Source organism: Vespula vulgaris, chromosome 15, assembly GCF_905475345.1.
Source record: "Vespula vulgaris chromosome 15, iyVesVulg1.1, whole genome shotgun sequence".
NCBI lineage: Eukaryota > Metazoa > Arthropoda > Insecta > Hymenoptera > Vespidae > Vespula > Vespula vulgaris.
In genome coordinates this window covers 588,754-604,614 of record NC_066600.1, presented here as the reverse complement: position 1 = coordinate 604,614, position 15,861 = coordinate 588,754, and the positions used below count along the sequence as shown (strand labels likewise).

Here is a 15,861-nt window from a genome sequence, read left to right as displayed (position 1 = left end):
GTGTTTTGAATTTACAGGAAGAAAGGTACGTTTCATTAAATTACGAATGATTAAAGTCTTTTTCTCTTTGTTACGAGTTAGATTGTAAACCACGGTCACGCACAGGTAACAATTATTAACGCTTAAATAAGACGCGACCAAATATTAAATATTTTGTTGGACTTAATTGTTTCGATAATTTTCAAAGTTGGATAGAACTCTATGTATCGTCCTTGGACGTAGGAGGGAGAGGAAGGAAGACAAAGAAACAAGATGGTTTCCAATTTGATCCGATGGAAAGCGCTGTAGTAGCGGGACGCGGCGACAAGTGCGACGGGTATCGGTGATTAGGAGGGAAGAAGAGGACAAGAAGAGAGGGCTAAGCCCGTGAAAAAAGGACGAGTAGTAGAAAGAGAAAGGGAGAGGGAGAACAGGAGCGCATGCCGCAGCCACGGCCCCCAACTTGCCCTAAACTCGTGCGAGCAGGCTCTATCGTCGGTCGAATTTTAATGGCGGCTTATTCCGACTCCCTGTTCAGTGTTGTGTTGTGAATCGACGGACACATTGTTCGAATTTACACACGTGCGGGCTAGCCGACACGAAGGACCGTAACTTCTTGTCAAATAGAAGAACAAGTTTTCAACTGTGTGCGACGGTGTCCCGTCGTAGAAAATATTCGATCGAGATAGAGGCTCACGAGACATGGTGCATATCCGCGATGTGCCGTAGCCGTGGCGACTCACCTCACATCGGATTCTTTCACATTAGAGCTGTTTCGTACGTCTTCACTCTTTCGTGGAAAAGGTAATTCGATCAAGTATAAAATCAAATATGTCTTACGACTTTTCTTTTTTCTTTTTTTTTTGCTTTTTTCTTTTTTCCCTTTTTTTACATGTGTCGTGATAATATTATATACAAGTGATTGATAATGTAAGTTCTCTTCTTTGTGATTCTATACTACGAAAGGTTTAAATATGCAAGCATCTCTTTTTTTTTCTCTCTCTCTCCCTCTCCCTCTCCCTCTCTCTCTTCTTCTCTTTCTCTCTCTCTGTCTCTCTCTCTCTCCCCTCCCTCTCTAGATAGACGTCTTTCTTTTGTTTTTTGTTTTTTGTTCTTTGTTTTACCTAATCATTTTTCTCCTAATATTTCGTATTGTTGTGCGATGTGATATCGTATTTCGACCAATGAAAATAATCTATGTATACTCGACAAGTTTTTGTGTTCCGGTGGGCGCTAAATTACAAGAGACAAGGTTCTTGCCTTTGTGCGAAGACAGTGGCCTTATAGCTGTCAAGACAGTTCTGCTGGCCACATTAATGAAGGGCGGTGCGTGATACGATGTTACCTTAAAAGCGTGGAGCCATCTGCCTTAGCCTGTCATCGATGTTAAAATCGTATAAAATGTTCTATTCGTTCGAATTATATGTTGTCTTTTATAACGCGATTATCATTCGTATTTGTTGCGTTTCAATGTAATTATCGTGTCGGAGATACATTGATTGACTTACTGATATGAAACAAATGTAAACATATATTCTAATAAGAAGATTTTGGCAATTTACATTTCTCTTTTACTAGAACAATGCAGTTTATACTTTAGTGTTGATTAAATAGTTGTTGAAGCAATGGCAAAAAATTAAACTGTAAAGAAAAGATACAAATAATTGATAACCTTGATTTCTACATGTAGGGTAGATGTAAAGTTTATGCGTTTGTATTAAAAAAAAAAATATTTGTATCTTTGCTTGGTTAATTAGTCATTTAATCTTGTATGTATTTTTATACTTATCTGTATGTATTTGTTATTGTTTCAGGGGTACCGGACAGTGAGCACCATGTCGGTACCTGGCCATACATATTGCTGGTAGTAACGTATTCATATTGGCGTTCTACCAGCGGTTATTATACCCTAATTATACCTATTAAGCTTCCTACCCTAGCCTTGCATACGCACAAACGCACACGCCTAGCGTGCGCGCAAGTGCTTTGCTAGGTGTCGTATACACACCATGAGATTCCTGGAATATAGAACATTTTCTATTTCATCGATATTTTCACCGTGCTTGCTGCAACCGTCCTTCCATGGATCATTATTTTCGTCCATGTCTGTTGCCACTTGGTTTTTAGTGGTATTGGTAACCGCAGCAATAGACACCCCTGCCAGTACTACTGTACCACCGCAAGAGAATAAATCACCACACATTACTGCACAGTTTCCTGCAGAAGAAAGTCAACAATATGGATTTTATGCCTTAGATCCAAATACAACGAGAGAAGGTGCCCTAAGATTTAATCATCTAGCCATAGATCCTATGACAAAAAGACTCTATATTGGAGCTGTTAACAGGCTTTTACAGCTTGATTCCAACCTGAAGCTTGAAGAACATGTTTCAACAGGTCAGTTACTATATAACATGCCTTCTTGTCTCTAATAGATTAGGTACCGGTTTCAGAGATTTCAATTTGTTTGTTTTTTATGTTTAGGACCAATATTGGATAATCCCCAGTGTCATGCCACAGGCTGCTCTTCAAGAGATACAACCACACTAATGAACAATGTAAACAAGCTTCTTATTGCTGACCTTGAATCACGAACCTTAATCGCATGTGGTTCCCTTCGTCAAGGTGCTTGTGAAAAGTACAAAATGTCGAACATATCCATTAAGCCAGAGTTTATTCCTCTCAGTGTAGCAGCTAACGACGAAACTTCTTCTACATATGCTTTCATTGGTCAAAGTTATAATCCATGGGGAAAGACAAATATCCTGTATGTAGGTACAACATTTACCAATAGAGGAGACTATCGTCATGACGTACCTGCTATTTCGAGCAGAAATCTTCGTAATTTAGAGTTTGCAGAATTTTCGTTTAACAAACAATCGATAGTATATATCGATGTTAAATATAGAGATCATTTTTTAGTCAAATACGTTTATGGGTTTAATGCAAGTGATTATGCATACTTTGTATTAGTACAGAAACAATCTTATCTTCCTGAACAAGAAGAATTGGGATATACATCTAGATTGGCAAGGATTTGTATAAGTGATCAAAATTATGATAGTTACACGGAAGTGACTTTACAATGTATGGTAGATTTAGGAGATGGAAAGCAACATCTTTATAATTTGGTACAAGATGCTAAAGTAGCGTCAGCAGGAAGCGATTTAGCTATGCAGCTTGGTATATCCGTTGGTGATCCTGTGTTTGTTTCTGTGTTCTCTCCGAGTAAAGGTATCACAAACGAACCTTTGTCTCGTTCAGCAGTCTGTATCTACAGTCTACAGGATATAGAGACGAAATTTAATGAGAACATTCATATGTGTTTCAATGGTACTATCAAATACCGCAACATGGGTTACGTGAGTGGTCCGATACAAGATGGAAAATGTCCTTCGGCCGGTGTAAGTATACGTGCATGCACGAGAGTATACACGTTCATGTTTTAACATAATTTTTACATACGTAGACATATTTCGTTTCATAAATCTATATTACAGAACACTGGGAATATCCTTAATTTTTGTGAAGTGGGCTTGAAAATTTCTGGTGTGTCACCCATTGTAAGTCAAGCAATTTTACATTTTCCTGATACGTTTGTGACTTCTGTGACTGTAGCAAATACAGAGAGTCATACAATAGCATTTTTTGGAACTGACGACGGTATATTAAAAAAAGTTTTGCTTTCTGCAACTGAAGCGTTCGTTTATGAAAGCATTGTAATTGACAAAGATCAAAGATTATTACCTGACACAGCGATCTCACCCGATGGGGAACATATATACGTATTGTCAACTTCAAGAATCTCAAAAGTCAAAGTGGAGCACTGTAACAGTTATACTAATTGCAGTAGTTGTCTTGATGCAAAGGATCCTTACTGTGGCTGGTGTTCTTTAGAAAAAAGGTAAATACAAACGTTATGTTTACTTAGTAATACACTTTGTTTCAAATAAAGTAATTAAACATGAAAAAAGGACTTTTGAAATTGCTCAATTTTTTTATGTTTATTTCGTGTAGGTGTACGGTAAGAGGTGACTGTCAGAAAGCAAGTCATAGTAGCCCAAGATGGTTATCCTTAGGCACTGGTCAACAATGTATTGATTTCGAACAAGTCTTTCCCGATCATTTGCCTATCAATCAGATGATTACGGTTCAGTTAACGATTAGAACATTACCTGAATTGCCAGCAGGTGCCAATTACAAATGCGTTTTTGGCAATGCAGAACCAATTGATGCATTGATGACTGGTTTTGGTCTTTCCTGTCCTACACCATCCATCTCTGAGAGGCCTAATATACTTGATGGAACTGATCACGTTCTTGTGCCATTATCTGTACGTTCAAGCGAAACCAATAAGGATTTCGTTTCTCGAAATTTTGCATTTTTCGATTGCTCTAGGCACACCGTATGTACAGAGTGTGTCAAATCTCAATGGGCATGCAGTTGGTGTGTATATGATAATAAATGTACGCACAATACAAGCTGCCAAGGTATAATATCAGGAGAAAATGTAAGTGTATTACGACATTATTGATATTTCCATTTTATTTCTTAATCAGAGTCAATTTTAATATCCCGCAATTTTTTTTACTAATTTTTCTTGTTTTCTTTCTTCATTTATAGAATCAAGCACATCTTGCTGCACACGGAGCTCAGTATTGCCCTAGATTCATACCACAGAAGGAACCATTGATGTTGCCAAACAGTGTACCTAAAGAAATCATTTTAGAAGTAGAAAATTTACCACATCCGCAAGTAGGGCACAGTGGTTTTCAGTGTATCGTTACGATAGAAGGAGCCAATTTAAAGGTGCAAGCAAGAGTCGACAGCAATCGTTTTATAGTTTGTGACAAAACTGTTTATTCTTACGAAGCATTCACGGGAAAGTATAAAGCCGAAGTGACCGTCGTTTGGAATACCAATCATTACGTAGATCAGACTAAAATAATTCTCTATAAATGTGAAGTACTTGGATCGCATAGGGAACACGCAGACTGTTCGCTCTGTCTAACGAGAGATCCTCGATTTGAATGTACATGGTGTGGAAATAGTTGCGTGTATAAACATTCTTGTTTACATTCACCGTTTGCAGAATGTCCAAAACCAAGAATAGACATGATCAAACCTCTAAGCGGGCCAATCGAAGGTGGTACGCTAGTTACCATAGAAGGCAGTAATTTAGGATTAAAGAAAATTGACGTCGAAGGGAAAATACATATTGGCGAAACCCCATGTACTTTGGTAGATTATGAAGTGTCTGTTCGTATCGTCTGTCGAACAGGACGACACGAAGCAACGGATACAGCTTCCGTTGTTGTCGGTAATGACGCTGGATTTACAGAAAGTGCAGTGTTGTTTAATTACAAGGACATACGCCTGACTGGTATTTATCCATCCGTTGGTCCACAAAGTGGTGGTACACAGCTTGCCATTACTGGTATGTATTTAAATATCGGGAGTACGATATCTGCGTATTTGGACGAATTACCATGTCATGTAAATGCAACGCAAGCAAGTAGTACAAGATTGACTTGCGTTACAAGTAAATCTGGTCGTGTTAGGAGGATTCACAAGTTAACTTTATCCATTGATGGAGCGAATCGTACATTGGTAAATAATCCATTCAATTACACGCACGATCCTACTATAATGGAGATCAAACCATTGAAAAGCTTTGCTTCTGGTGGGCGAATGATAACCGTTCATGGCACGAATTTGGATACCATCCAAAAGCCAGAAATGGAAGTTTATTTTGATACCGAACCTACACCAGTAAATCGTACCGTTTGTACGGTATTAAATCCAACGCAAATGGAATGTCCAAGTCCTAGCGTTGCCGGAAGATTCGTATCTCTTCATCGCAACGAACGTACGGCAACAGGTAGTCATAGTATCTCGCATTCGATAAGACTTAAAGAATCTCAATTATCCTTTAAAATTGCATTTATTATGGACAACGTGGAAAGTGTCCGGGACTTGGAAAAGCATTTCCAAAGCCTCAGAAATCGATTGCTATACGTCGAGGATCCAAAGTTTTTTCCATTTCCGCGTAACGTTAAGTTGTACAAAGGAGATACATTGGTCATCGAAGGGGAGAATCTTAATTATGCGAGCGACGAGTCCGATGTAAATGTTACCGTGGGTATGATGCCATGTAACGTTACTTCACTTGCTTTGTCCCAATTGGTCTGCACGCCGCCGGATCAACAGCCCGATCATACGGATGAGCTTGGAATAAAAACAGAAAACGGTTTGCCCTTGGTTGTGGTACGCGTTGGAAGGAGTTTACGATTTCCCATTGGGTATCTTCATTACGAAGTTATCAAATCCTATCCGATACCACCGGAAGCAATTGCAGGTATCGCTGCTGGTACTTTTGGTCTTATATTCTTATTCGTTTTGGTCTTGGTCATTTATAGAAGGAAGAGCACGCAAGCCGAAAGGGAATATAAAAGGATTCAAATACAGATGGACACTCTCGAAAGTAACGTTAGAATGGAGTGTAAGCAGGCGTTTGCCGAATTGCAAACCGACATGACAGACCTAACAGCGGATCTCGAATCGTCCGGCATACCGACGCTCGACCATAAGAATTACATCATGAAGGTCTTTTTCCCTGGGGTTATAGATCATCCGATATTGAATGATCCACGATCACGCAGCAATGTCTCTCGCACAAATTATGACGCCGCAATGGTGCAATTCGAACAACTAATCAATAATAAATATTTTGTATTGACATTCATTGAAACTTTAGAGGCACAAAAGGACTTCAATATTAGAGACAAAGTTAACGTCGCTTCGTTATTGATGGTAGTGTTAATGGGCAAAATGGAATATGCGACTGATATACTTATGAATTTATTGCTCAGACTGATCGAGAAAGCAGTTAATACGAAGCATCCACAACTTATGTTGAGGAGGACGGAGTCTGTAGTGGAAAAAATGCTTACGAATTGGATGGCGCTTTGTATGTATAATTATCTGAAAGATTACGCAGGTTCATCGTTATTTTTATTATTCAAAGCTATAAAGCATCAAATAGAGAAAGGTCCCGTGGACGTTATAACGCACGACGCTCGTTACTCCTTGTCAGAGGAAAGACTTTTGCGAGAACAAATCGAGCACAGTGTTGTGACTTTGCATGTTGTACAAGACGATCTGGACGAAAAAATTCAATGCAAAGTTTTAGATTGCGACACGATAAGTCAAGTGAAATCCAAAATTCTAGATGCCCTTTACAAGAATACTCCTTTTTCGTTAAGGCCGTCCGTTCACGATGTAGATCTAGAATGGAGACATGGCCGCGGTGGTCATTTAACGCTTCAAGACGAAGATCTGACTACCAAGTGCAGCGGTGAATGGAAGAAGATAAATACATTAGCTCATTATGGCGTTAAGGAATCTGCAGTGATGTCTCTTATTCCTAGACAAAACGATGGCTTTCCTGTTCCTTGTAAACTACCCTGTCACGCATGCAAGCCGTCTCATTATCACCATCAACAACAACCGATTCATCATCATGGCCATCATCATCATTTACATCGACATGCGAATCATTGCTCGTCCACTCACCTTCCATCCGCGCCGAATCACAGCTTAATAAGTCCTATAATGTATAATCATCCCGTTAGTGGCTGTTACTTCGATTCTCAACATTCACCCCCGATAATAACGGCAAACGGTGATGTTGAGAGTGGACACGGGGGTAATCAACGATTATACCATTTGGTGAGGCCTATAGAAGAAGTACATTACCCTCCTGGAATGGGTTTCACGAGTAATAAACACCATCATCCTGAACGAACGCACAAAGCTATTCCCGAGATATTCTTAACGAGATTGCTTTCAACGAAAGGCACTGTCCAAAAGTTCGTTGACGACTTTCTGAATACGATATTGACAGCTAATGAAGCACTGCCTAGTGCTGTTAAATGGTTATTTGATCTACTCGACGAAGCTGCCAAGCAACATGGTATTGTAGATCCAGAAGTGGCGCACGCGTGGAAATCCAATAGTTTGCCATTAAGATTTTGGGTGAATTTTATTAAAAATCCAGACTTCATGTTCGATATAAACAAGTCTACGACAGTCGACTCGAGCCTTTCTGTAATAGCGCAGACATTTATGGACTCGTGCTCCATGACAGAGCACAGATTGGGCAAAGATTCTCCGTCGAATAAATTACTTTTTGCCAAGGATATACCACATTACAGAGAAAAGGTCGGTCGTTTCTATACGGATGTACAGAGGCTGCCACAGATCACGGATCAGGAGATGTCTAGTGCCATGCAACAATTGAGTGCATCTCATGCAAATGAATTTGACGTAATTGTAGCATTGAGAGAATTGTACATGTATGTCAGCAAGTATTACGAACAAGTGAGTAAAACCTTCATGTTCCCTTATCGATGCAGTATCTCGTATTTATCTGTACGCAACGTTACATGTGCGTTTACTTCAGATCTTAGAGGCCTTGGAGACAGACGCAGGCTGTCGCAAATTACACCTAGCACATAAACTAGAAAATGTAGCGTGCACGCTCCAAGGGGAAGAGACTAATGCCTGCTGACACAACCTCCTACCTTCCATCCCAGGACCTATCGACCTCTCCAGAAACACTGACTAGTGCCTCCACTTCATGAATCAGATACACCTCGTTACATATGTACAAATATACACGCCATGTGCATAACAATGCCGTAAGTATGTGTGATTTTGCTAAGGATAGCCACGTGATAGTGCACGGGATGTCATAATCCTGCTGCAGTGTTTTGTTTGTGTCATTAAGTGCACTGGCGAACATGCATAGATATTAACAAGCAGTATCGGCAATTGTAATCCTTAAACCTAATTTGTAATATAATATAGAGGTACTTTAAAATGATAAATCGAATGCCTACTGTAAAATATATTGACGAGATGAGCGACTGAAATACTCATTTGAATCTCAATGATAGTATGTGTGATATATTGCATGTAAAACTTTCGCACTAGAGATCTTGGCTACTCAAAGATATTGTGCTATAGTACATAAAGAGACATAGGTTTAAGGATTAGAGATGCAAATTAATTAATGTGATTATTCATTAGAAAGTGAATGTGAGTTTTAAATTCTGACTAAGTGAATATCTATGCATTTATAAATAGAACAAAACGTATATATACGATTCACAAATAATACGTGCAAGAAGAGAACAAGTGAAAAAGCCATTGTGTCCACCAGACTGTCTGTACAAAAGGTGTACGGCAGCGAGTAGTCTGTGATCCGAGCACGAGTGGCTATGCCTACTATCTTCATTACGATATATAATTATTAATATGTTATATATAAATATATATATATATAAATATATATATACACATGAAAAATATATAAAGCAAAAATCACGCAACACACACTTTCATGGATTGTAGTGAGCTAGCTAGAGAGGGACTATATATGTATTATAAGTTGAAGGGTTAAATGCTCTGTTGAAAGAGGCAAAATAAGAGATAATATTAAATTAAGACAATTAAAATAACTTTAGCGAAAAATTAAATGATAAAGAGTTATGTGAGCAGCTCAGTCAGTTTAGGCCTATCTACGTATGTTTATTACGTAAAAACGTCTTTATTACACATTGTTTAGAATTCATATTTTGTTCATACTTGTTTTAGGCAATCATATGGATATGAAATATCGTTGTTGTGTAATTTGCAATCGTCGTTTTCAGGAAAAAAATCAGTAAGATCATCATCATTGTCATGGTTTATTTCATTCTAGTACGTGTGTGGCCAAGATAAAAAAAAAGGGACTATAGTGAACAAATCTTGACCGCATATGTGTGAAATTTTTATTATTACAATTACGAGTCACTATTGTCATTATTACTGCTACTATTATATTATCATCTCTATCATTACTACACTACTATTCATACTACTACTACTATTATTGCTACTATTACTATTACTATTACTACTACTATTACTTATATACATATTATTATTAACACACTGATCATTCAATAATGATGATTCTTATCGTATATTGTTAAGAGAAACCGTATAACAAATGCAAAAAAATGTTTTATATGATTGGATATACATAATATACACACGCAGTAATTTCTTTTTTTTTTTCTTTTTTTTTTTCTTTTTCTTTTTTTTTCATCAGATTAGGAGAGACAACAACAATATTGAACAAAATGTGTATATTTGTCAAGAAGCACTTTTCATCTATTTTACGAGACGTAAGGAAGAAAGAAGGTCATTGATGCAAATGCATCCAAGACAATTTTGTCGTTTACAACGACATATACATAGTATTCCTTTATAAATGCATTTTATGTTTAGTTAATATAAGACTGGCTCATTTTTTAAGTCACATTCTTGAGATGATCGTTATTCGTCTCACACATGTATTATTCCGAACAAAAGAAAGAATTTAATCAATTCAGCGCACACTGCCAAGGCTCTTTATGCGCTACATTATAAATTCTCGATCAGTTTAACAAAAAATACGTATTTAAAGTGTTACTCGGATCGAATTAAAAAAAAAAAAGAAAAAAAAGAGAAAAAAGAAAAAAAAGAACGAGAAAAGAAAGTGAAGCTGATGATATTCTGTCGATGTAGGCCTAGGGAATCTGGGGGCAAAATCACTCTCTTGTACTTAACAATACTCTCCCTTGTATTTCAATTAATCTTAAGTCTCCAGAATCCCTCCCCTGCGACATTAATTCATATTATCTCACTCTATTATATGTATTGTATTTATTTATATTACGAACAGACTAACTCTTTCTCTATTATTGAAATGTGCGTTAATCTGTACACGACATCGACATTTTTTCGCATAATTCTTTTTATGTCTCTCTGTGCGTATTTGTATCAAATTGAGTGCAAGATTGTATTGTATGTATGTATACACTTTTTATTTTTTTTTATTTTTATTTTTTTTTTATTTTTTATATATATATATATATGTATTAAGTTCTATTCTCGAGACGAAACTAACTCGAATTTCTACACAAACATGTTATTGTGAAAATACGAGAGTATCGTTAGTATTATTTTTGTAAACACATACATTCGTATAAACAAATGAGATGTATGATCCTCGTTCGCGAAAATATTGTAAAAATAAGCGCGATATATGTGACATACATTTAAAACGTGAGTGTTAACATGAAATTGAATTTCTATACGAGATTTGATAATTCATACTTTCTAATACGTAGTCATTTTTCTTTTTCTATAATTTATTTTTGTTTCTTTTTTTTCTGTTCTTTCTTTTTTAACTCCAAATAGATCTGAACTTTTAATTAACAAATGGACGACCAAATTATATGGTATTCGTACTAGAAGAAAAAAAGAGCATTTCGTTTTTATTTTTACTTTATTTTTTAGAATCGTGTATATATATATAATATATTGACACATAAACCGTCTATACTTATATAGTACTAGTTTATATAAAAATCAACGATTTACCAACGCGCATTATATGACTATATTGTAAACGTACAATTTTATGGATGAAATATCCATAAATATTAACTCTTTATCTGCCCTAACCTAAGTAAATGAATAAAGAAAAAATAATGATGATAGGTTAGTAATGATGATGATCTAATGCGATGATAAGATTATCGCTTACGAAAAAAAAAAAAACAAAATAAAATAAAAAAAATCAAAGAGCGTCCCATTTTTTACAACGCTCGTTAGAAATAGTGTGAATATATATTTTTCATTCCTTAATGATGAATTAAAAAAAAAAATAAATAAATAAATTAAATAAAAACAAAAAATAAACATTATTACTTACTTTGGTGTGTGGCAGGTAATGCGTTAAAACTTTCAAAGAAGCGAATACGATTAATATTTTGTTGGTTTAAAATGACAAATAAATTTGTAATAAATAGGAATAATGACTGTTCGTTGTAGTATGGCTTTTGGAATGTGACTTTCAACAACCTTAAATGCATTTTTATTGCTTTATTCGCTTAACTGCAAAAAAATACATTTAGATTTATTATTAACTCGTAATTATACCAATGTTAGCTTTTGGTACAAAAGTCGATTCAATTTTGCCGCGTAATATATCATAGAGGTTATAAAAAATAAAACTTTTTCTAATCGTGAAGATACGTTATCAAGTTTTTTAATTAAAAAAAATAAAAGCGTACGCTTATATGCATTGATACATGAAATAATTTAATATATAAAAAGATAATTCATTAAATATATTCACTCTTAACTTGACACACTCTTTTGAATCGCATTTTTTTCTTAATTTGTTTTCTACTTAAAAACTTGTGAATGTGTATAATATATATGTGTATATATATGTATATGTATATGTATATGTATATGTATATGTATATATATATATATATATATTTAGAAACGTACAGATTAACGTACATAGATAAAAATACGCATGTATGCGTATTTAATGAAAAAATAATAATAAATAAATAAAAAAATATGTGTCTCCTCGTTGCTATCAAAATTAACGAGGTATCATTTCATTGGGATGAAACGATAAGTATTCGTTACATGATCGTTCTTAAAAAAAAAAAAAAAGAAAAAAAAAGGGTTTAACATTCGCGGAAAAAGATCTGCAATGCGGCATTAAAGTATTATTCATAAAAATCGAATGGGACGTTGAAAAGATTTATGGATAGTATTAGATGCTAGATAAAATATTTCATGTATGTACAATAATTTGCAAAAAAAATCCCGATTGCGCTGCGAATGAGATTCGCGCCTATGTATGCAAAATGGATAACTTCTTAGCCAGAAAAGAAAGAAAGAAAAAGAAAAAATAGAATAATGGTCGGAGAGAAGTTTTGGATAATTTTCTTATTATATGTGCGACAGTCAACTCCATCCATCTGAAAAGCTTGTCAATTCAGCATTCAACGTATGTATTATAATGTAATTGACTGAGAAGGTTCGATGATGAAGATATCGTGAGCCCAATTAGTGTATCATGCTTCGTAGTATAGAGAAAAAAAAGAAACCGAGGATCATGTCGAATTAAGATTACTCTTTGTTAAGCTTCATGGAGGATGGGGGTGGGAGGGTAATTATTCCCAGCAATAAATATCTCTCTCTCTCTCTCTCTCTCTCTCTCTCTGTATATGTACGGTTGGGAATTATGATGTACGGTGTGTAAAAGAATCGTGGATTCCACTACGTTTTTTGCTTGGAAAGAAAGAAAGAAAGAAAGCGACATTCTCCTTTATCCTGTAGGTAATCTGCCTGTTAAGAATGTATGAATGCGATTCATTTGAAATCGCGCGCGCTTGTTACGTCTCTACGTACGTGTGGATACATATATGTTTGTGTGCGCGCGTGCCAATTGTATCCTTTATAAGGCTCCTTCTCCCTCTTATCCCCATCAGTGTAAATAATATTCAACTTCCCCCCCATCCTGCAAATGAATAGATTGTAAGTTACACTTGAGAACGAAATGACTCTTGCCAAATTTTCAATGGGACGTAGGAACAAAGAAGTAAGCATTTGAAGAATCGCGAAAATATATTGGTATTATAATTGACGTCGTCTCATTTTTCTTTGTATATTTTCCATCCTATTGAGATAGTAAATATTATATATAATACAAATTTCTATTTAATTTTAGTAAAAAATTTTTTATATATAGTACGTACAATGTAATAGATGTACAATCATTGATTAACAAATTATACTTTCTTCTCTATAATGCACTAAAACTTATCTATAATTTTATATATATATATATATATATATATATATATATATATATATATATATATAAATTTTACATTAAAAACTTATTGTCATAGACATATGTTGTGCGAAGGATAAAACCATATTTACATCATTAATTATAATGTTTATAAAGATTTGTTAGGTACTATTTATTTTATATATAAATTCAAATGAATTTTATTTATAATATTAAAAACTTATTGGCCATATATATATTTATATCAAGAAGATTTAATATTCTTTTATGTTTTACTTAATAAAAAAAATGTTATTACTTTTTATACACTAAACTAGACAAACAACTTGCTACCATGTGTCAATCGATTTCATATTTAAGGTAGGATGTTATCTGTAATGAAATTAAACATCTCACTCCACTCCTGACTTGATTTTGTACATTACAGATTTTTCCTGAGAAGATTTCCCTGAAGAACTCGCTGGTGAAGCAGAAGAGGAATTTTTGGCATTTGCATTGCTGTTTGTACTACGCTTCTCTTGTTTTGCCTTTTTCATCATATCCTTCAATCTCTTATCTGCACTAATGATATGAATGTTCGGTGTTATCTTCGTTCCACCACCTATGCCAGATGGAAAACTATTTCTATTAATAGGTTGTGATTGATTTACATTATTTGATGATGATTTGTATTTTTCTGAGTACTTCGAGCCTAAAGAAAATGAAACGATAACATAATGGTATTTTATGTATTAAATATCATGTACTACTGTACTTACTTGAATTAGATTTTTTTTGCTCTTTAGATTTACTCTCTATTACAGTCTTTGGTGAACTTCTTTCTTTTGGTGTCTAAAATAGATTATAATGAAAGCATTAAGGTTCTCCATATCTGTGCATTTAAATTTTGCATTTCTGCAAAATGCAAATACGACATAATATGGTTGAATACACACACCTGAGACTTTGTACAGTTCGAGCAATACCACACCAGTCTTGGAACGTCTATTTGTGAATCCAATATATGTGGAACATGACATTCTTGATGATACAAAGAATGACATTCTACGCATTCGACCAGTCTGTTTCTTGCTCCAACGTCCATTCCTTTACAAATTACACAAGTTAAATCATCTTCTAAAATTTCTAATGCTAACGTGTCATCTGATTGAATGATCTCTGGAGGAGTATCCCGTGCCGGTAAATTAACTGGAGAACTGTTTTTACTCGATTTACTCGAATGTTTAGAAGAACTTTTACTCTTTTTACTACTGCTACTACTACTGTGATCGCTTAATACTGGTTCTTCCATCATATACTAAATAATAAATAAAAGTTATTATTACACCATGATACTTTACTATATAAATCATATATATATATATATATACATATACCTTTTTGTGCAACACATTAGAAAGCATTTTAGATGGACCATACTTCTGTTTAATTATTTCATCTAAAAGCGCCCTTAACTGTTCAGCAGAATCTTTGTTTGTAGAATGTAAAAGTCTTAAGCCTTGTGTAAATTGAGGATCTAATTCTAATTGTGACATTCTGTTATTAATATATATTAATCTGTAAAAAAACACCATTTGAAAAATTTCCAAGGTTATGTACGTTTTACAATGGAGTTATTTCAATTATTTAGTAACATTGATTTGATTTTTTTTTTATATTACATGTTTTTAATCAATATCAATTTTTATCCAATATCATCGAAGCACTGTTTTTCTTAAAGGATAATAATTTTTTAGAAGAAATTTATGTACAATGTATGGACTTAAATATGTTTGTGAATACGTCCATATTGAATTCAATGAAACAATGACTGGATATATATAAATAAAAATACGTATAAAATCGATTCTGTACATATAAATAAATGTATATATATATATATTTCGTTAATTTCTTTTTCGCTGCAATACGTTTCATTAATTTGAAGATTATTATTAGAATTCAAGAAAAAATATCGTTCTTAATTTACTTTTGCAAGGCATTAAATTACAATTGAAATTAATCTGTACTTACGATACATTTAAATATGTTAAATATTTTTTTATCATTTGTTAAGAAGTTGTAACAATTTTGATATTTTCTGAAGATTTTCAAAAAAGCCGCTTTAAAATAGAAAAGTAAAAAAAGAACACGTGCGTAGGCGGCAGCACTATAGAAAAAGA

At 34.5% G+C, this 15,861-nt stretch overlaps 2 protein-coding genes across 6 annotated transcripts; one reads left to right on the top strand and one right to left on the bottom strand.

Moving 5' to 3' along the window:
• The first annotated feature begins 64 nt into the window (after positions 1-64).
• Positions 65-14,452, top strand: LOC127069379 (plexin-B). Of its 3 annotated transcripts, XR_007783533.1 has the most exons (8): positions 65-783; positions 1,794-2,376; positions 2,464-3,383; positions 3,480-3,883; positions 3,997-4,489; positions 4,603-8,361; positions 8,444-8,681; positions 14,127-14,452. XR_007783533.1 is itself a non-coding variant. In XM_051006342.1 (7 exons), the coding sequence occupies exons 2-7, from the start codon at positions 1,989-1,991 to the stop codon at positions 8,549-8,551; spliced, it is 6,072 nt and encodes a 2,023-aa protein (XP_050862299.1). In that variant the 5' UTR covers positions 65-783; positions 1,794-1,988; the 3' UTR covers positions 8,552-13,528. The 3 variants fall into 3 exon arrangements, 2 of the variants coding, with proteins under 2 accessions (XP_050862299.1, XP_050862300.1); XM_051006342.1 differs by lacking the exon at positions 14,127-14,452 and having other exon boundaries at positions 8,444-13,528; XM_051006343.1 differs by lacking the exons at positions 65-783; positions 14,127-14,452 and adding an exon at positions 832-1,305 and having other exon boundaries at positions 8,444-13,528.
• LOC127069397 (integrator complex subunit 12-like) lies at positions 13,779-15,526 on the bottom strand. 3 transcript variants are annotated; one of them, XM_051006374.1, is made up of 5 exons: positions 15,361-15,526; positions 15,076-15,256; positions 14,637-14,996; positions 14,458-14,530; positions 13,780-14,390 (listed from the first exon to the last, which is right to left on the bottom strand). In XM_051006374.1, the coding sequence occupies exons 2-5, from the start codon at positions 15,232-15,234 to the stop codon at positions 14,092-14,094; spliced, it is 891 nt and encodes a 296-aa protein (XP_050862331.1). In that variant the 5' UTR covers positions 15,235-15,256; positions 15,361-15,526; the 3' UTR covers positions 13,780-14,091. The 3 variants fall into 3 exon arrangements, with proteins under 3 accessions (XP_050862330.1, XP_050862331.1, XP_050862332.1); XM_051006373.1 differs by having other exon boundaries at positions 13,779-14,390; positions 15,076-15,506; XM_051006375.1 differs by having other exon boundaries at positions 13,781-14,300; positions 15,076-15,502.
• Positions 15,527-15,861: the final 335 nt, after the last annotated feature.

What these genes read in the sequence shown, in the direction of transcription:
- LOC127069379 (XM_051006342.1), top strand. Translation starts at nt 1,989, where the DNA reads ATGAGATTCCTGGAATATAGAACATTTTCTATTTCATCGATATTTTCA. An exon ending in TGAAGAACATGTTTCAACAG is followed by an intron (nt 2,377 to 2,463) that starts GTCAGTTACTAT and finishes TTTTATGTTTAG; the next exon opens with GACCAATATTGGATAATCCC. An exon ending in TGGTGTTCTTTAGAAAAAAG is followed by an intron (nt 3,884 to 3,996) that starts GTAAATACAAAC and finishes TATTTCGTGTAG; the next exon opens with GTGTACGGTAAGAGGTGACT.
- LOC127069397 (XM_051006373.1), bottom strand. Translation starts at nt 15,273, where the DNA reads ATGGTGTTTTTTTACAGATTAATATATATTAATAACAGAATGTCACAA. An exon ending in CGAACTGTACAAAGTCTCAG is followed by an intron (nt 14,531 to 14,636) that starts GTGTGTGTATTC and finishes AATCTATTTTAG; the next exon opens with ACACCAAAAGAAAGAAGTTC. An exon ending in GCAAAAAAAATCTAATTCAA is followed by an intron (nt 14,391 to 14,457) that starts GTAAGTACAGTA and finishes CATTTTCTTTAG; the next exon opens with GCTCGAAGTACTCAGAAAAA.